This window comes from Rhinolophus sinicus, chromosome 17 (genome assembly GCF_057876585.1).
Source record: "Rhinolophus sinicus isolate RSI-liver-muscle chromosome 17, RSI-T2T, whole genome shotgun sequence".
Lineage (NCBI taxonomy): Eukaryota > Metazoa > Chordata > Mammalia > Chiroptera > Rhinolophidae > Rhinolophus > Rhinolophus sinicus.
In genome coordinates, this window is record NC_142517.1 from 141645995 (window position 1) to 141666532 (window position 20538).

Here is a 20538-nt window from a genome sequence, read left to right on the forward strand (position 1 = left end):
GGAAAGGAGCAGAAGCATGATGTTTCTCATCATGTGTTGTTGGTAGTTTTTGTTTGCAGCTTCTCAGTTGTGTACTGAAGACTAACAACTTTTTTAATGACCTTGATTCTCACTCCCCTGACCCCGAATATTTCTGAAAATATAGGTGTCGTGAGTAGTCAGATTAAATTTATGAAATTTTCCTCATTCTCTATCATGTAGACAGTTGGCCCTGGTCAGTGCTTTACAAGACTTTTAATATAAGTAGTTGCTCTTCTGCAGGCTGAGGAAAGGTGGTAACTTTTGGTTATACTTGCTTGAGACATCTTTAAACTCTAGTTTTTACTGTTTCTTTTAACTCTTAAAATCTGATTACTTTACCTTGGCCTTCTGGATCTCTTGGTTTAACTTTGTTTCTCTAATACCAGTAAGAATGGTTAAAACTTGAGAGAAGAAAATGGTAAAGTCCTATAATGTAGTGACTAGAAAACTTCTTCCCTTTAAGCTTTATTTACATAACATATTTCTTCCTCAGTACTTGCAGCAGTCAGTCTGTTGCCATTAGGTCATTGCGCCTCATAATCTTTGTAAGATGAGTATATGTAGAAATAAACCCAAAGGTGAAAATACTTAATTAGTTAAGCGCACTGTTTGTACAGCTGAAATATTTTAACTTTTAAACATTTGTAACTAAGTTGTAGGTGTATTTAAAATCATCTCTAAAAGGTATCTTAAAACAAGAAATTTTAGTTCCCAACAAATATGTGTAGTTTATTCCAAATGGCCATAGGATGCAATTTACCTTCTCTGGGTGGTAACTATTTTTGTTTATTATCTACATGTAGAAGACAGAGTATTGAGTTCTATAGTGGTATCAGAATGTACCCTATATTTGTGGTATGATAGAAACAAACTGGAAACTATGTTTAAAAACAAATTTATTTCTTAATAGAAGTCTAAGAATAATAATGTAATCTTACAGATAACATTGATTTGTACATAATATTGATACGAAAGTATGGTTGGACTTTTTTTTTTAAAGGGCTAGTTTTCTTGTGTATGAGTCTACTTTACTTAGAGATGCTAATTAATTCAAAGGTTTAGACTTTTAAAAAGGAAAGATGCAATTATTATTCATAAGTAACTTAATAACCAGGGGTCTTTCATAGTACCCATCTCTGTGGGTTTTAAATATTTGTTGCCATGGTTAATGTTATTGTGCACATTTCTTTTCTGCTTGCTTTCTTCTGTGGTGAATTGAGATGAACTGTATTAGTTACTGAGAAATAAGGAATGAACTTAAAGCTTTTTGATGGAATGACCTGGAATAGTCAAGCTTTGTTATTAGACATACAAGACCTGCCTGACCTTTATGGTTTCCTTCTGTCGTAAATGTGTTGTGGGAGAGGAGCACTGCCATCAGTGTTTCCACATTCTCCATTTCTGTCGTCTCTCTCTGTAGCTCAGAAAGTCTAGTGCCGTGCTCTCAGTCTCATTTTTGGTGAGTGGTTATGCAGACTAGTCCTGCAAGGCTACTTATGGGCCGTCTAGTTACAAAATACTCAGTTTCATCTATTTCAAAATAATTGTTGGTAATCATATCAAGCATTTATTGAACACTTGTAGTGTGCAGAGTGCTTGTAAGTTATATATATATGTGTGTGTATATATATATATATATATATATATATATATATGTATAATAGAAGTATATAAATTAGATAAGAATATTCAAAATATATACAATAATCATTTTTCCCCATGATTTCCAAATCGTGGTGACTGGTATATGGGTCTCATCTTTAGAATTAGTTAAAAAATACAAATTCCTGCACCGCACCACCCCCCTGAAAGTATGGAATGGGGCCTGAGATACTAGATTTCTCATCAGTTTCCCAGGTGATTCTGTGACCAGCCAAGTGTGGAAAGTACTGATTTGATTTTTACCTCACAGGTTGTTTATGTAGTGCCATCTCCATTTTATCGATAAAGAAACCAAGACAGCAGATCTCACAAGTATCAGAACTGGAATCTGAGCCAAGGGCTCTGACAACTAAAGCTTTGCTCTTGTTGCTTATGCTGTTCTGCCTCTGTCCAGAAAGGAAATGCGTCGGGTGTTTCAGATAATTCAGTAAAATCCCTGCTAGCTCCAAATCATCCTATAGACTAATTTCTTTTCCTACTTTTGGATGTTGAATTGTTTGACTATTAAAGTGAGTAATAATGTGATTACATTGACTCTGGTAAGACAAAAAGGAAAATAAGTCATAGATAAATAGAAGGTCATATTCATGTGTCTTCCATTAAAAAATGTTTAGCACATTTTAGAATAGGGTTTATGAACATCGATTGGGTCGTAGGTACAGATTCTTGTGCGTCTGAGTTGATAGCGCCAATGCTTAGTAGATATTCCAGGCTTTTTTGAGGGATGGGAAAAGTAGGTAGCAGACACATACTACACATTTGAAATCTTAAGGTGACTTCTGTATTTCGTCTCATATTCATGTCCCCATTTTCAGTTTGATTCCATGTCCAGTTAAGAAAAGATCTTATATTTTTGTTGCGGGTTTCTGGAACATTCTTTCTCTAAATTCTTTGAACACTTTCAGCCAATGACATAAAATTTGTCATTCCTTTTCTTATGGAAACTTTTCCTTAGATCTTTGGCTAAAGGCTGGTTTGTGGATTAAGTGGTCTGATGTAAGACGTTAGTCTTATCACGGTGAGTCCTTGTTGATGAGTCATTACTACAATAAGAACTGTACTTGAAAAGAATTTACAGTGATTCTCAGCAGAGGAAGCTACAATTACATATACTGGACTCATTCCTTGGTCTGATCTGAGTCTTCTTCTCTTTGGGAAACAGATCAGTGCTTTGGGGCATCGGGAGGACTGAGAGATACTCAGGTGTGGCTTCTTAATAAGCTGGTCTGTCAGTTAAATGCTGGGATTCTTTGTTTGTAAGACATAAAATCGTTTAGAATTTCTTCTGGTTTTCTTAGTATTTTCTTCTGAAAAAGTGATGTAGGGATATGCATGGTTTTAAAAAACTGTCTTTAATTATGGTTCTTAATAACCAATAAAAATATCTGTTCTAAAATATATCTAGCATAGTAAAGGGCATAGAAAAAAGTAGTTTTACTGTTTTTTAAATTTTATTTAATTGAAGCCCTTCTTCTTTCTTTACAACCTGTGTGCTTCTGTGCCTCTAACATTGTTGCACCGTGTCCCTGTCTTCCAGTCGTCCTGTGTGAAAGCTCAGACAGCCCCTCCTCTGGCCCCGTCCTTTCCCAAAGTCGCATCATTCGCCTGTTTATCCCTTCTGATCCTGTTGTATGTAGCTCAGCACATTCTTACACCCAAGACTGAGACGATTTCTGTAATCTTGTAGCTGGTCTTCTTGCTTCCAGGTCTCTCTCTTCATCTTGTATTGTTGCTGTAGAAGAGCATTTTATGTGTCTGATTATGTTCCTTCTGTGCTTAGTTGGAGGGCTCTCCATGATCCACAGCAAAGAACACAAAGTTTGGAGCATAATATGTGACTTCCATACTTCGCCTGCCTTTTGATTCTTTTCTCCCGTTACATCCTAAGGTGTCTGCCATATGCATCTAGATTGCTATTAGTTATGCATCATCCCTGAAAGAATTGAGAAAGTAATGCTCAAGTCTGTTTCAGTTTTCTGTGATTCAGGTGAATGACCTCAGCTAAGAAAGGTTCTAGTCATTTGTGTACATGTTTCATTCTCCTTCTTGCTTGTGAGCTCCTTGAAGACAAGGTGTGTATGGTAATCACTACTGTATTTCGTGGTATTTGTATGTAGTGCCATTCTGTAAGTGATGAATTGCTGAATTGACTTTGTTGCATTTAGAGTTATACTAAGATGATAATGCAGTATGCCCAGGGATTCCTTTAATAAACATTCAGGTGTGTTTTAAGGCTTTGCTTTAAGATAAATCTGGAGGCTGTTTTTCTTGAGAGTAAAATGAGTTGAAGTATTCCAGGCTTTCATATAGAATGCCATTATTCATTTCTTTCTGTAATCACAGTCTTGAAGCATCTTTTTAATTTGTATCACCTGGGTCACTTTTCTTTTTGCCTGTGTTGAAACTATAGTAGTGAGTAAACTGAACACAGACTGGTTTTTCTAGTGCCAGTGAGTCATGAATATGAGGGAATTGATGCATTGACTCTATTATTAAGAAGTCTTATTGTGGTTAGAGTTAGTGTGGTTTCAATAAAACTATTTGAATCGCTTTCATAACCGTAGGTGAGCTTAAGCTTCCTGCTTATAGATCTGTATTTGTGCTGATAAAAAATACCACTTGATAAGAAAATGCATTTTAGGGGCTAGAAATTACCTGTCTTTAAGAAAGTATGAAGTTAGCTTCTTGTTAAAATTTTATAGGTTATATAAATAGTCCTATAGTATTGCAACATTAATACTTTTTAAATGGCATTGGTCTCTTCAGTCATCTCATCGTGACATTTTGGTCAAGGTTTTGGTTTGAGAAAGACTAAAGTCTTTCAGATGTTTGAGATACTGAGTTGGGCATACAGAATAATTGCGTGACCTTAATATTAAAATAATAATAGGTTGTTGTTTCATCCTGTCAAATTACTATCCACGAGAAACTAAGCCATCTGTGAAATGCTTTGTAGGATTTTCCTGTTGAACATGAATCTATATACAGAGGTGCCAAAAAAAAAAATGTATACACATTTAAAGAAAGGAAAACTATTAAAATGGTAATACTCAATATATACCAATAACAAAAGATGAATACAAGTCACGATTGACTTCTGCAATTACAAGAGGGGCTCAAAGTGGTTACCATCAACATCCAGACATTTCTGATCACGGTGAACTACTGCTTGAGCAACGTTGACCAAAGTGTCCACTGGTATACATTTTTTTTTGGCATACCCAGTATGTACCTTAAAATTAATAAGATACTGAAAGGGTAGCATAACCTCATCATTCAGCCAAGTCAATTTAGGGAAGTATGCCCATTTTTTATTTGGGGAGGATGCAGGGGAAATTTACTAGATTTTGTTAAGTATTTAATATGCTAATATTAAGTTATACTTGCAAAATAAACATTACCTCTATAAAAGCACATCTTAAAATAGTTCGGTTGCTAAATGGTTGGAGTTTATGAACACATCTCTATATCTTTCACTTTTTAAAAATCTATTTAAAAATTATAAGTTCTTGCTTGTTGTAACAAGACACATTATGCAGAACGAAGTGTGTTCCCCAAAAAAGAGAGAGAATCTTTTGTTCTTTCTCTTTTTCCTGTATCACTTTTTTGAAATAACCAGTTTTAACAGGTTGGTGTGTATCCTTTGATACCTTTCTCTGATCTCATTTGTTTGAGTGTATGCTTTTTTCTCTTTTATAAACTATAAAATGTTATTCCATAGTGTATACTTTCCAGCTGAATACTTCTAATCAATCTCATTCTGATTAAATTATGGTTTTTTATTAATTAAAAGTATTGGGGTAACATTAGTTAGTAAAAATTATATAGGTTTCAAGTGTCCATTTGTATAAAACATCATCTACGTATTGCACTGTGTGTTTACCACCTAGAGTCAATTCTCCTTCCATCAACATTTATTTGATCCCCATGGTAGAAGAGGTAAATGATGTGTTTTTAAGTGAAATTTGGTGGAACTTAATGTATGCTGATGAAATACCAAACTTTGTTGTTTTATTAGCTTAGAGTTTGTGTTAGGTTTCCAGCTCTGCTAAGAACTGGAACCTACATTTCACAAATATTTTTAACTGTATTTTTTAGCATGCTTAAAATATGGTGATGTAATGCTACTGTCTTATGCTTGAGCATTTTTTTTTTTTAGTAGATGCCTAAGAAATAGTACTACTACAGGGCTACTACAAATGTCACTTTCTTCTATGTTCCACCTTCACGTGTGATTGCTTTTGTATTGGTAACCTAAATTACAACTTACTTTTATATATATACTTCTCAACTGATTGTTGGAGAAGTGCCATAAATTATCCATAGGCATGCCATTTGACAAATTACTTTTACGGGATTTTATATACATATATATGTGTGTGTGTGTGTGTGTGTATATATACATATATATATACTTCACTTATAAATGCACAGACAGGCCCACTTGGAAATTAGCTGAAATTCTGTGTCCAAAAGCAAAAAGGAAGGGAAGGGAGAAGGAAAAAATCAGTTTTATCAAAAAGCTTAAAATAAGTTAACGCTGCACATTAATCGAAGCACCTTATTCCTAAAACTGACTTATATTTGTTTAAAATGTTTAAGTTCAGTTTTCCTTTGGCCTGTGGAGATTGCAGGGTGCCAAGCTACAAATGGGACTGGTGTGAATAGGCCAAAGTACACAGTTTCTCCTTTTTCTTGTCTGGCGAGGAAATGGTAGATAGGAAGAAGTGGGTTTGCTTTTCTCTCTATTCTTTATTTCCTGGATCTCGTCCTAGGTCTTTTCCTTCATTCCTAGCTACTTCATCGCTGTCAAATCTTTTTCTATTAATTTGAGATGATAAAACTGAAAAAGTCCATTTGTTAGTGAAAACTACTTATATCAGATAGGCTGGGAGCTACTCAAGTGTGTTCGTTTGTTTTGGTCTTGCTTAAGCACTCACCTAAGGCTCGTCCTGTTGTGTGCCAAGCACTTGCAGGACGGACAGTGGTAAGTGGCGTCGGGACAGTCCTGCTGGCCCTGGGAGCCCTCAGTCAGTATGTAGGTGAACTAAAGGTTGGTTGGTTGGTTGGTTGACTTTGCAGCTTGGACGTGAAGGGTAAAAAGAGTAGCAAGGGGGGTTGCCTCAATAATTTTGGGCATAGATGGAGGAAAGGAGGAGAAATACCTGATTCCCGTTCTGTAGTGATTTGGAGAAGAGCCACCTGGGGTGCTTAGCTAATGTTAAGCTAATGTCAATAAGTGCTAGCTGTTACTACTAACAGAGCAACAGTCTCAAAACTATATTCAAAAGGAATCATTTTTTATTGAAACCGTTGTAGATATATGTCAATACTTTGAAATTAGTGTGATAAAAGATTTCATTTTGAGTACTCTGTCAAGCGCTATACAGAACACTTTACACATATTATTAGCTCATTTAATCCTTCAACACCCCATGATACAGGTTGTGTTTTATGAATTCCATTTTACAGCATAAGAAAATCGAGGCACAGAGAGGTGAAGTGACTTGGCCTGGAGTCAGTCTGCTGACTGGCATTGCCTGGTCGTTTATATCCAAGGATTATTATCCACTAAAGTAATTTTAATGGAATGGCTTATTTTGGTAAATAATTAGGTGGAAGTCCATAAAAAACTAAAATAGGATAAGGGGAGGGACCAGAGTTCATAAATCACATTTAAAATAGTTTTTATAGTGAGTGTATATAGACAGATAAACATAACCACCCTACCGTATCACAATTTATTAATACATAGCACGGTCCTTTTCCTTTCTTTCAGACTTACTTGCAGAATACAAATGCTAAAATAAAAATTAAATTTCTTCTATACTAGTAATAAACCTGATGCTTCTGAGCAGCTACTAAAAGGAGAATGGGCGTGCTTGTATCTCTCAGACTTTTAATCCCAGTGCTGGTACCCTGAGGAGCCTACCACTTCTTAGGGAGTGTGTTCAGAATCCTAATTTCACCCACCTTGGTCTGTCTTTGCTTTGCTTCCAGGAGGTGTCAGATGAAAGAAACTGTAGGAAGTGGCAGTTGATACATCACAAAGGAATTTTGAAGATACAATTGGATAGAATCATGGCTGTGCATTTGACAGTATCAATATTACTGAATCTGTTAATGTATAATGTCTTGCTTTCCCTACCCCAGAAACATTTGTCCTGATAACACACACTGTGTTATATCTTTATAGATTCTATTTCTGTCTGCTTGGCAATAGTGTTTTTATATTTAGTGATTGTAAAACTTTTTAGAATGTAAGATAATTAGATGACTAAGAGGAAATAAATTTAGAATTTGTCAGTTTACAAATACTTTGGGTAGGGGATCTTTAATTCTCCTTGAGAGTTCCAAGAAGTTGTTGAGTGAGTTATCCCCTCTCACCTCAAAAAATATATAAAAATTTTGGAGTGGTTTAAATAGCACATAGGAGAAATATCTATATTTATTTTTAGTATATGAATTTAAAAAATCCATATTTCTAGAAAGATTTCTTTGTGTTCCAGCTTTGTATATCTAAATATCTACTAAATATCTCCACTGTGATGTCTCCAAGCACTTAACATTTAAGTGGAATGCTCTTCTCTCTGAAACCTGGTTCTCAGAAAATGGAACCAGTTACCATTTGGTTGCACAAGTCAGAAATCTAGGATGTGTCCCAATACTGTTTTTTGTATCTTACCTTCCTCCCTCTAATACTTACTCCATTTCTCAAGGGTCCTCTCCTCAGGAAAACCTCTTAACTTGCCGGTCGGTGTAAGTCAGTTTTCCTGTTACAGGTGCTCAAAGTACTGAATTCCTTTAGATTTTATAATTATGCATTTATTAGTGTAGTCTTTGGTTAGTCTTTCTTCTCCACACTGTAGGAAGCACCAGGAGAGCCTGGGTAATCAGTGGCTGGCACAAACCAGGCGCTCAAAGATTTAAAGATTTGTTGAATGGAGAAGGACTGTTCATTTCTTTTCCCCTTAAGGAATACGGAGCAAGTCTCTTCCTCATTCAGCAACCTAATTACTTGACATTTATGTGCTGATTTCGTTTTCACTGTCATCTCCAGTTATAGTCCATGCCATTCAAATTATATTTTCCATGCTGTGACTCCAAACTGTTTTGTTTAGTTACTTTATGTGTTTTGATGAATTCATTTTTTTGGATTCTGTCTTGACCTTTTTATTTTGTAACATACTTAATACACTGAGGCCTGTTTTTGGTGTCTCTTGTTTAGTTTGGATCATTCTATAGTTTATCCTAACATCCACTTATTGAGCAGTATGTTGAACAAAGGTAGACTTTTTGGTAAGATGCACGGATAGCACTTACGTGCAGTGTTGTTACAGTCGCATCTGTATCTCTGAGAGCACCTGTGTGCAAACAAACCTGAGAGATGCCTAAGCCTTGGGAAGCTGTAGTCTAGTTAGTTATTCACGTGGCACGTATTTCTTTTAAGGGATGAATTTTACTGTGGAGTACTGATCAGATGTTTTGATAGTAGGATTAGCTAAGCCTTTTAGATGAATTATAAATAATCCTGAATCATTTTCATTGGGGAAAAAAATAAAGAAGGAAGAAAAACTAGTTAAGCAACTGGTACAGATAAATGGGTTGTCAAATCTTTTTTGTCAGTGCTATTGTTCTCGGTAGAAATATCGGAAACGGGGGAATATAATCAATGATTGGAAGGATCAGAGCCTTCTTTTACACTGGTGACAGTATTTCTCTTCATTTTAAATTTGGCCCTTACTTATTTTAGGATGACTGGGGAAAATGAAAATCTTGTTCTTTATGAACGTCTGTCCTCAGGCTGAGAAGATGTATGGATACGTGTTCCCCGGGCCAGCACTGTTTCACTTCTTCACTCTTGATGTGTCTAGGGAAGATTAGCAATAGGCCTGGTCTATTACTTTTCTACTTTGAATTCTGATTTTCTCATTCTTGTCTTTTTTTTTTTAAACCCTAATTGTGTCATTGCCCTAGTGTATGGGCATAATGTGTACTGTCGCCCACACTCACACAGGCACCAGAAACATGTTTTCTGTCTCACTATTATGAGTCTGCTGTATTCCATGAAAGGGGAAGGAAGCCGTTCAGGAAGTGTAGGCGATTGTAGGGAGTCTGGAGACAGCTGTCAGAGATGTGGTCTCACTCGAGCCACACATATAATAAATTTCATTACTGCTCCTACAGTTTTTGTTAAGGGCAATACTGCCCTCTGGTGTCCAGAAGCCAAGTCCAATGCATAGCTTCTCCAATTACTTGTTTTACTCTTATAGTTTAGAACTTCTTAGAAAACTAAGTAACAGTTATTTAAGACTTGTTTAGTTTATTTGCTAGCTTGAAGTCCATTGGACCAGGTAACTCGGGGTCATGCTAGAGTCATCTTTATAATACCCCTTATCTGATAAGTAATGTCCAAGTTTTCTTTCATATGTATACATACATATTTATTACTTTCCTTCATTTATAAGGAAAGTGTTCCCAATCCTCATTTTAGAAATATGATACATTGGATCATTGCCAACCTTTAAAAAGCTGAATCATTATTCTCCTTCCTTCACTTTTGTAACTGATGTGTCATTTTTCATTTCATTCTGGATATAAATCGTAATTTCTTTTGCCTGTGTTTTTTCTTCACAAGCACGCCTTTCATATAATGATAGAGGTAAGATGCATTGATGTTTGTTTTATGGTTGTGGAACTTTCTGTGGATGCATACTAAACATTTTGTTCTTAGATTTTTTTGTTGTTGTTGCTTTATTGTGCATCCTTTATAGTTTATACATTTGTTATGAAGTTTTCTTTTTCTACTTTTAGTATTGAAAACATGATTTATTTGCCATAGTAATAGTTTTTGGTTTTAAAGGATTGTTAACAGTATTTATACTTTTCTGCGATGGAATGTAGAAACAACTGTTTTAGTTGATTAGACATTAACACCTAATGGCTAGATTTTTAGCCTTAAAAACCTTGTATTGTTTAATATTTACATTATATCATTAGCTTAAAAGTCAGCATGTTCTCATTTTTGACAGGGGCTGACTTTCTGGTTGAACCCATTATCTTTTAATGTGAAATCTGTATTTTCGGATAGTTTCTTTCATCTTTGACATCTTTAAGAAATGGACAACCTAGAGAAGTCTAACCTGATCTTTTGCTGTGTGGAGGCGTAAGGCTTTCTTTAGGTTAGAGTTCTCCCTTCACATGGGAAATGCAATAAGTAAGATGATCACCGACTGCTTCACAGCTCTTCACATCTAATAATTTATTCCAGTATTGGTTATAGTAATGATACTGGGTATTGGTATGGGAGCGGGGGGCACTCTTTCCAGCTGTTGTCATTTGTTCTTTCACAATATGATGTCTTTTGATGCCATAATTTTCACACACAAATGGGTAAAGAAGCGGTGTAATCAGAACCATGCTGTAATGTATATCTTTTTAACTGTGCAAAAAATAGCATGGATGCTGCAAGAGAACTGGAGACTTAGGGACCATTTTAAGGAACTCTGCAGTCTTTATCGTTGCCCCCCCCCCCCCCCCCCCCCCCCGCCCAAAGAGGATTTTCTGTGTAGCACAGCAAAGCCATGTTTTATGGATAACATCAGACTGGTGCTGTCATTATGAAGTGTAAGTCTGAAATTGTCTTCCCAGGTGTTCATATATTTTAAAGGTATAAATACTTATTTTCAGAATCAAGTATTGAGTTTTTGTGGGTAAATTAGTATAACAATGTTAATAAATGGAAAATAATTTCTAATCTTAAATTACAGAATAAGTAAAAGCTAGATATCAGAGATGCAGTTAAAGATTGCTATAAATTTAATGAAGAGCCAAAAAGTATGAAATAAAAGAATATTCTAGTAATTTTTTTCATTGAAATGCCAAAAATGTTTGTTGATTGGTGTTATAGATTTTATTTAGTTATAATCTGTTGCAGTCACTCATTTTTGAACACAGCTTTTTAAGTATTATAGAATATTATTTAAAAACACACATACAATTTCTAATAGTTTTGACATTCCATAGGGATATGGCTTTGTAGACCTTTTTCTCACCCTTTGAAAATTGGCCAGTGTCCACCTTCATTTAAGCTCTTTATGTATAAGCGATTTTGACAACAGTGTGTTTTCAGGCTGTTAGGATACAATTGTAATAGCACTGGAGAGCAATCTAAGATTTCTCATTGAAGTCATGGCAGCTTAGAGACTTGGTGAACAAAGCTTGGAAACGGGAACTTTGAAGTTTATCTCCACATTGGGAAAACATTCAATGATTTTTTTTTTTCTAAGCACGGACACTGAAAGTTATTGTATGTTTCCTAAAATTAAGGCTAATATCGTATTAAATCATATTTTGAACTACTGACATTCTTAATTTGGCATGTACATTAAGTGTACATTCAGAATTCTGTTTTATAGACTGAATCAGATCCAGGTGGTTGGCACTCTTTAGAACACAGAATGGGCAGTGTGTATGTTATCTAGAGAGACATTATCAGTCAATTCATATCAAAGTTATTAAAACTCTTAGTGTTGAAATTTAGAGCCGTATTACCCTTTACCTGGTTATTTTTCCTCTTCAGCTGTCAGCCCTTATCTGTATATTTTTTGGCATCCCTGCTTTGAAAAATTGATTTTTTTTTAACTTATCTCTAAAGGAGTGGAATGATTGACTTTAACTTTATAGTTTCAAATTGAACTTTTTCAGTTAGCATAATTATTCTTTTATGCAGTTATCCAATAATTCTTGGACTTTGAACCCTCAGTGGTTTCCTTTGCCTCTAGAAGTGTAGTTTTCAACCTTTTGTCCTCCTGTCTCCACATTCACATGAGTATAATCTCCTATTACACGTGTAATGACCAGTCAAGGACTGAGGTAGGGAGGATTTAGTTTTCATAAAACCTTTTCCATGTTTCTTGGGTCTCCTCCCACTCAGGATCATTACTTAGGATCCGTACTTCTATACGATTTATGTCTGACTTCCTTGACTCGTCACTCTGTTAAACGAAAACACTCTTTCGCCCTACTAACCTTTCATGTTTGGATGTGTGAAGGAGAAGACAACTTTTGTAGACATTTTAAAAGTAAATATCTGAGATTGAAGTGAGTCACAGGAAGTGCTGTAGTTTAGTTTATCTTAACTTTTTTAAAATAGGAATTCTGAAACCATTTTATAAAGATTGTCTACTGTAGTTCAGAAGAAGAAATGCCATGTTTTTCTTCCTTAATATCTTGCAGTCTTTCTGTTGTTGAGAGTGCTTCTAATGTAGAGGTCAACTTTATAAAACCTTGAGTGGCACCAGCGGGCTGAGCAATGCCTAACGGGAGCAGCAACAGTCTTGAAGCTTAGAAGAGTTTGTTTGTTTTTGTTTTTAAAGGGAGGAGAGGAAAGGCAGAGAGATGCATTGATATGGGGGTGACGTACTATTTCCAAGTGTCTTAGGTGCCACCCAGAATCATAATATCTGTTGCTGTAGCCACAGAAATTTTAGTAGCTCCCTACAATATTCATTATGCAGCCCTTCAAACATTTTTATTTTCTCCAAAGCTTTCCAAAAGGCTTTCTGCATCTTTTTTCTTGCAGATATTGAACTGGTAACAATACTTTCAGTGAAGGGTTGCCACGCTATGGTATAGGGGGATTCCCTTGCCTTTATAAATGCTGTACTCCTGTTTATATGCTATTAGTGCTCCATTTAAACAAAATTAACTATTGCAGTATGCTTCTGTTTCATGTACCAGACCCTATCATCTGCTATGATGACTGCTCTCTTTCTGAATGTTACCTGTATTTTCTTTGCCAGTCAGACCCAGAACACTAGTTATTGTTATCTCGGGTCAATTTTGGGAAATGATTATAAGCAAAGGGATGAATTGTTAATAGGTTGAAAAATTAGAATGAACGGAATAGTTTGGCTATAGCAGTGTTAACCTACATTATTTCTTTTATGTACTTTGTATTGAATATAACTATCTGCATTGTGTTTGAGACTGTGGGTATTTCTGAGATTAATGAAGAAAGGATTTAAAATTAAACAGTCATTGGGGAAACTTGTGGATTTGGAGGAGAGGTTTTCTTTGAGACACAGCCATAGTTTGCTCTTTCTGGCACTTTTCGAATCCTCATCCTGTAAGGAAGTATCAATTGGAGGAAACCATTGAAGTGTACTGTTAGTAGTATCCTAGCAGTCACAGAAAATCTTAGTGGGGAAAACTAGTGAGACTAGATCAACAGGATTTTAGGTCTTTTCTCCTGCTCTGCATATATAGCAGTAGCGCTGAATGTTACTAAGAAAACTCTTCATTCGAGTTGCTTGCCTTGTGATCACTACAGATAATTAGTAATGCTTGAGAACACATTTTTGGGAAGATTGAAGTTATTGTCATTTGTATGTGTTTACTGTTTCTGTCAGTTGATTCCTCAGTATACTCACTTTTCTCCTCATATTTAGAATGACATGTATCAAGTGCTGCTTTTTAATAATATTATTATTGTTTATCTGTAGGATCCAGGACCACCCCCACCTTCTCCATTACTAGGTTTGAAGCCACTGCAGTTATTAGAAGTGAAAGCAAGGGGAAGATTTGGTTGTGTCTGGAAAGCCCAGTTGCTCAATGAATATGTGGCTGTGAAAATATTTCCAATACAGGTATTTTGTTACAGTTTTCTTATCTGCATATATGTTTTAAAAGATGCAACTGGCTAGGTTGTAACTCAGTCTGGAAACATACGCCACGTGTTTCAAGGTGATTCTTGTAATACTAGGGAAAGTGGTCAGCCCTGTTATGTGTGCCTTTGCATCTGAGAGATGGAATTAATAGTACAAGTCATATTTGCTTGGAGTGGTGGAATTACAAAAAATGAACATACAGGAGATCTTATGCCAGTAAAAATTCTAAAGAAATGCAAAGTGAAGGTGAGGATTCTAATAAAAAATATGGTCCATTGTCTGAGTGGTTAACTTTTAATATCTCATTGACATTATCAGAAAAAGCAAACAAAAGAGTGAAAGAGTAGTGTGCTTTGTTTTAGAATTGCCGTTTGGAGGTACATTATCAAACGGATTCATTTTTGCTCTACTTTTGAGAGTTTATGTAATCATTTCAGTTTTTGTTTGGTGAATTTTCAGAGGTAGTGAATCAAGACTAAATAATTGGTTTACTATTGAATAATTTATTTTATCTTTAAAATTTTATTTATTTATTTATTTTATTATTTTTTTTAAAGGGGCTGACCTCATAAAACTCTGGTCTAATACACCTCTGAGCTGACTTATGTTCTGTTTTGTCCTGTTGGTAGTATAGACCTGTGGTGATTCCTCCCCCGTCTCTTGCTCACACACAGCCCTGCGGCGAAAGCCACGCATGGCGTTGTGGTCCTGGCACCCACACAGTGGGTCTTCCTTATTCCAAACTTATTATATAATCAAACTACTTTGTCTTACTATACCTAGATTTTAGCTTTCTTGCCTTTTTCTTAGAGTCTGTGAGGAAGTTTATTCCTTTTTTTTTTTTTTTTTTTGGTGGAAGTATAGAAACTGCATAGTTTAGTTCTCAGAGGAAGAGTCTATTCTTTTGTGGCAAGATTCACAAATATTTGGATGATATTAACACAAGAGGAATAACAATAACAGTAGCTAACATTTTATTGAGTGCTTCTATTGTGTCAGGTAGAGGTGCTTTCCGTATATGGGTGCTCACTAATATGTCCATATATTACCCATGTACATAATACAACACACCATATACATGTAATACAGCGACCCCATGAGGCGGACGTTACAGTCCCGTTTTGCTAATAAGGGAACTGAATGATTATGGAACTTGCCAACGGTTCTTAGATATTTTGGATCCAGAGGGTTACTAACCATTATTCAATCATGCCTTCAACTTTCATTATCCTTTCACTGTGAAAAGAAATTAAATCCTTTATAAATCGATATGTAGTAGGCATGGATCAGTTAGAGGCACAAACGCATCTGTGGTGTTTTAAATTACTGTATTGCGTATTTATACTCCATTGCTCTCTGTTGACTTTGCAGGGTATTGTTAACATTTTGTTAAGAATGTGTGGTACAATGTTAATCTGAACAGAAATTTCTAATTAGATGAAGTCATTCTACCTGAATTTCCTCTCTCAGGGAGATTATTGTGAATAGTAACACAAGTAACTTCAGACCACGATGAAATTTCACTGGAGTGCTGATTTGTAAGCAGAATGTGCTACCATTGTTAGCTACAGATGTGCAGCATTTCTGATCAACTCCTGTGTTTATAAACTAGAAACACAGAAGAGTATGTTTTGAGGGAATGGGGCAGAGCAGACATTTGGTATAGAATTGTTACCTATCGTTAAGAGTTTTCTTTTATTAAAAGACAAAACTAAAGAATCTTTTAATACTTAGCTTGATTTTTTTTTTTTTTTTTGCCTTAGAACTTATTTGAGTTATTGCTTAGATAGGGTTTATTTATGGCCTGTATTCTTTGCTTTCTTAGTATTCTTTCTTTTTGACTTTAGGACAAACAGTCGTGGCAAAATGAATATGAAGTCTACAGTTTGCCTGGAATGAAGCATGAGAACATACTACAGTTCATTGGTGCTGAAAAACGAGGCACCAGCGTCGATGTGGACCTTTGGCTAATCACAGCCTTTCATGAAAAGGTGAAATGACTTTCCATTTTAACTCAATAAAGTTGGGGTTGGTTTGCTTACCTAATGTTGGTTACAAATCCTTTAGACTTACTCTTTCTGGGAATAGTAATAGTATGTTATTCTAGTTGGTTAACATTTATAAATAAAAATCTATTTAAAAGAATAGTTTATTTTGATAAAAGAGCAAAGATGGCAACTTTTTCACCTAACCCTCTACATATGTAATACCAGTCTTTTATCCCTGATTTCTTGTGCTGCATTTACCTCTCTTACAAATAATTATTTTAGTATAACCAATGCTTAGTAATTTTCATTTACCATTTACCATCCATTTTGATTACATGAACTCCTGTTTCAGCTTGAATTTTGTTTCTTAAAACTCTGTAATCAAGGTAGCTTAGTGACAAAACTAGAGTCAGGAAATTTATCTGATCTTTGATCTGTCACTCATTTGTAGAGTAATCATTACCAAAACACAGTTACGATTTTTCCTCAATTTTTCTCCTTTCAAAGTTCGTATGAAAGTACACATTAATGAAGTAGGAAATCGTGTTCTTCTTGGCAGTCAGGTTCATCATTGTCAGATATAAGTGGCTCTTTTACTTCTTTTAATTCTCTAGAGGAAGATTCTTTATGTTAGTTATAGTTCACATGTCTTAATTTTGTGCTTTCCTAGTCCTACGCTGTAACATCTCTATATCAGTATATTTTAACTTTTTAAATATTTTCTGAAAGTTTAGATTTTCAACTAGTCTTTTTTTTTTTCTTTTTCTCTTTTTTAACTTGCCTTCTAAATTAGGGGAAATTGACTGACGTGCTTGTAGCAAACCTTTAAAGATTAGTGGTATTTCTTTCTGGTCAAATGTTTAATACGAAACTTGCATCATTCCAGAAAGATTGCTTTTCAGATATTATTATTATTCACCAAAAGAAAAGATATGTTGCCTTCCATAACCTCTTAAAAGTAAAAAGGAAAGTCTCCATATATACATATGGCTTTTGTCAAGAGCATAAGTTGTTTTTTCTTTCCCCCCTTTCTTTAGGGTTCACTGTCAGACTTTCTTAAGGCTAATGTGGTCTCTTGGAATGAATTGTGTCATATTGCAGAAACCATGGCTAGAGGACTGGCATATTTACATGAGGATATACCTGGCCTAAAAGATGGCCACAAACCCGCCATATCTCACAGGTAGAGCTAAATTTATATTATTTTCCCATGTAATTCAACATTTGTTTACTATTTAAACTTTTAATCCCTTGAACAAAATTTATTTCCCCCCTAATTATCTAATCATGCTGTAGGAGGCAGAATGATTTTCATTTGTTTTTCAAGTTAGTTTTGAGATTGGCCAGGAAGTGTTTTGGATAATGTATACATTAACATCATTAGCTTAATTGTTAGTCAGCATTAGTTTAATTATCGACTTATGTTTTAATTAGTCTCATTTCTGAAAGTATGGTTAAGAATGAAAGTATTTTCTCTAAATCAAAAGAGAAAGAAATTTGTTTTACCTCAAAACATGATTTACTTCAAAGATGATTATAAGTGGGCATAAGGGGATATAATTAAGGACACTTAGAATATCTTTTTCGCTTGTGTTTTGAATGACCACATGATCATTACCTGAGCTAAGGGGGAAGGAGGCATCATTTGAATAGTTTGCTTTTTTTTCTGTGAAGAAATAGCACTTGGACCTAACAGCTGCCATATACTCAAGAGAGTATGTTCCCTTAAATGAGATTCAGTTTGCTGTTGTGTATTTAATTTCTTGAACATGGGACCAGTTTGTCATCCTGTAGTATTCAATTTAAAGATGGGTGCTTTAAAAGTAGGTATAAACTGATTGATTTAACAGGTATTTAGTTGAGTGCCACCAGGTGGTGTTTTAGTTGCTGGGAGGCATTACTTTTAATCCAACTCTAATATAGATTATGGTTTTGCAAAATGTAAATGACCTCTACCTCAGAAATAGCTCCTCTTTCTTCTCACTTTCCTATATACAATCTAACTGCCTCTTCCTGGATTTTTACTCACCTCCCCCAGTCCTATAGGGAAATAATCCTTTGGAACCCCCCAAAGGGTATTAGGAGTAGGGTCCCTAAAAATCTTTTGAGTCTAAACCTGATCAGTTTTGCAGCATTTATGGGTGTCCCCCTGTGCCGCCTGTACCCCTTGGTCTCTGTTTGTGTGTACGTCAGTGTAACCCCTGCTCATGGTGCAGATGCATTTAGCTTGGGATGGTCGTCTCTAGGGTGAACCAGTTGAGGCTAGTGTGTAGAAGAGGATATCTGATTGCCTTAAAACGATTACTCTTTTCAGAACACCAGATCTAACTGGAGCGGTATATTACTGGTGAAAATTTCTATCTGTTATACGTTCGTACAGATGCTTTTCTCTAACCAAGTTGATGACTATAGGAACCACTAAAATAAGGGACCCTTCTAAAATGTTGGCCTATACCAACAGGCAGAAGGTCCCGATTCAGTAATTATTTGAAAATTCTGAAATTTTGTTTTTTTAAATGGGATTTTCTAACTATAAACTCTGATATATCCTTATTTCTTAGAAAACAGAAATTATGTGGTTGGTAGGTAGGAATAATGTAGACAACATTATTGGACAGTGTTTTTGGAATGGCGCCTCTTTACAAAATAATGTTATGGAAAGAATCCCTTCTTCTTGTCCATGTTATGAATAGGAGTTTGTTGTTGTACTCTTGTGCTTCAAGCCATATGGAGACTTTGCTTAAGCTTTATTTTTTCTCCCTTTCCCTTTTTCTGTGCTTCATACTGTCTAGTGACTGTTCTTTTATAGCATACATAGCATCCCTTTTCCCTACGTTCAGTGAAAAATTTTAAAAGATGTAACTTGTTTAAACTTAAGTTGAATACATTGTCTATCTTTCTTTCTGCAAGGGACATCAAAAGTAAAAATGTGCTGTTGAAAAACAATCTGACAGCTTGCATTGCTGACTTTGGGTTGGCGCTGAAGTTTGAGGCTGGCAAGTCTGCCGGTGATACCCACGGACAGGTGAGGATGGTGACTAAACTGGAAGGAAAAAGAATCTTGTCCTGTATTTTCTAACCATGGCATACCTGGATTGCTCTAAAATTACTGTGGTGGTGATTAAGTCGGCATCTACTATAAAAAACTCTCTTGAGAGTATTATGTTAAATTGGTTGAGGAAGACATTTTCATATGCTGGTCGAAGGACTGTGAGGACCTCAAGTGGTTTCGATCAAGCAGTTCATAAAACAACCTAGACAGATGTCATGGGATTCTGTTTTTAAAACGAATCAAAGAAGAATCCAACACAACTTAATAGACCTCATTCTTAGGGAGTTCTTACTATTAATTCTTTTCAACTTGTTAATTCTTTCACTATCTTAAGAGGAATGGAAAAATAATCCGTCACTATTGTCACTATTTATGCTACGGTGTATTAAGAACTGCCCATTTTTCCGGACAACAGTTACAGCTTCCTGCTTCTTGGTCTTTATTGCTTCAGTAACTCTTCAGTTAACTTTATAGCTTTTCTCTGAATTCCCTCCAGCGTTCAGAGGCTTGCAAAGCCCTGAGTGAGGAGCCTAAGTCTAGTCAGGGTCTGCACGGAGATCTCAGTAACAGCGACCTTTAATAAGGCCCAAGACAGCAAGAACATTATCCATACATACATTTTATTTTCAGCAACTGGGAGGCTAGGAAAGGTGTTTTCACCCCTGCAGATCACCTTTTAATCAGGAAAACCACCTTGACCTGCCCGGTACCATTTTGTTACAAAGCCACATGACTTAGGCTATGGTGTGATCATTTCTTTATCTTTCAAATCATGGAAATTATTCGGTCATCTGATTTTCAGCTTCTTTTTTCCCAGTATATCCTGTTGACTTCCAAGAATGGTTTTCAAAGAATCATAGCACAATAAATTTTTGCAATATTGACTCATGATTTAAGAATTTAGTTTGGAACAATGGTGAGCTGTCATAGTTCTAGAAAAGTTGACACTAAATGTATTTGGGAACAAAGGCAGTTTTGTGGAGAATATTACTGAGAGGGAGATTGTGCAGGAAGCTTAGGGACAAACTCCTGAGCTCATTGTATGATTAATTATCGTAAGACTGAAATTTGGGAGCCGGTCAATCCTTTGGTACCTCAGAGCCCTCCCCCTGGTTTTCTTAAGAAGAAATTTTGGGACTCATTC

At 35.5% G+C, this 20538-nt stretch overlaps 1 protein-coding gene across 3 annotated transcripts in view; it reads left to right on the plus strand.

The window, feature by feature from the left end:
• The window catches only part of ACVR2A (activin A receptor type 2A), an 80887-nt gene that overhangs the window by 51403 nt on the left and 8946 nt on the right, over nucleotides 1-20538 (plus strand). For 2 of the 3 annotated variants that reach the window (XR_002137829.3, XM_074335994.2), the window contains exons 5-9: nucleotides 10322-10345; nucleotides 14190-14333; nucleotides 16202-16345; nucleotides 17380-17525; nucleotides 19253-19367. Coding sequence is in view for 2 of the 3 variants with exons in the window: in XM_074335994.2 (XP_074192095.1) it covers nucleotides 10322-10345; nucleotides 14190-14333; nucleotides 16202-16345; nucleotides 17380-17525; nucleotides 19253-19367 (573 nt within the window). In the remaining variant the exon portion in view is untranslated. The remainder of the gene's footprint in view (nucleotides 1-10321; nucleotides 10346-14189; nucleotides 14334-16201; nucleotides 16346-17379; nucleotides 17526-19252; nucleotides 19368-20538) is intronic. The other variant, XM_019737423.3, reaches the window with a different exon arrangement.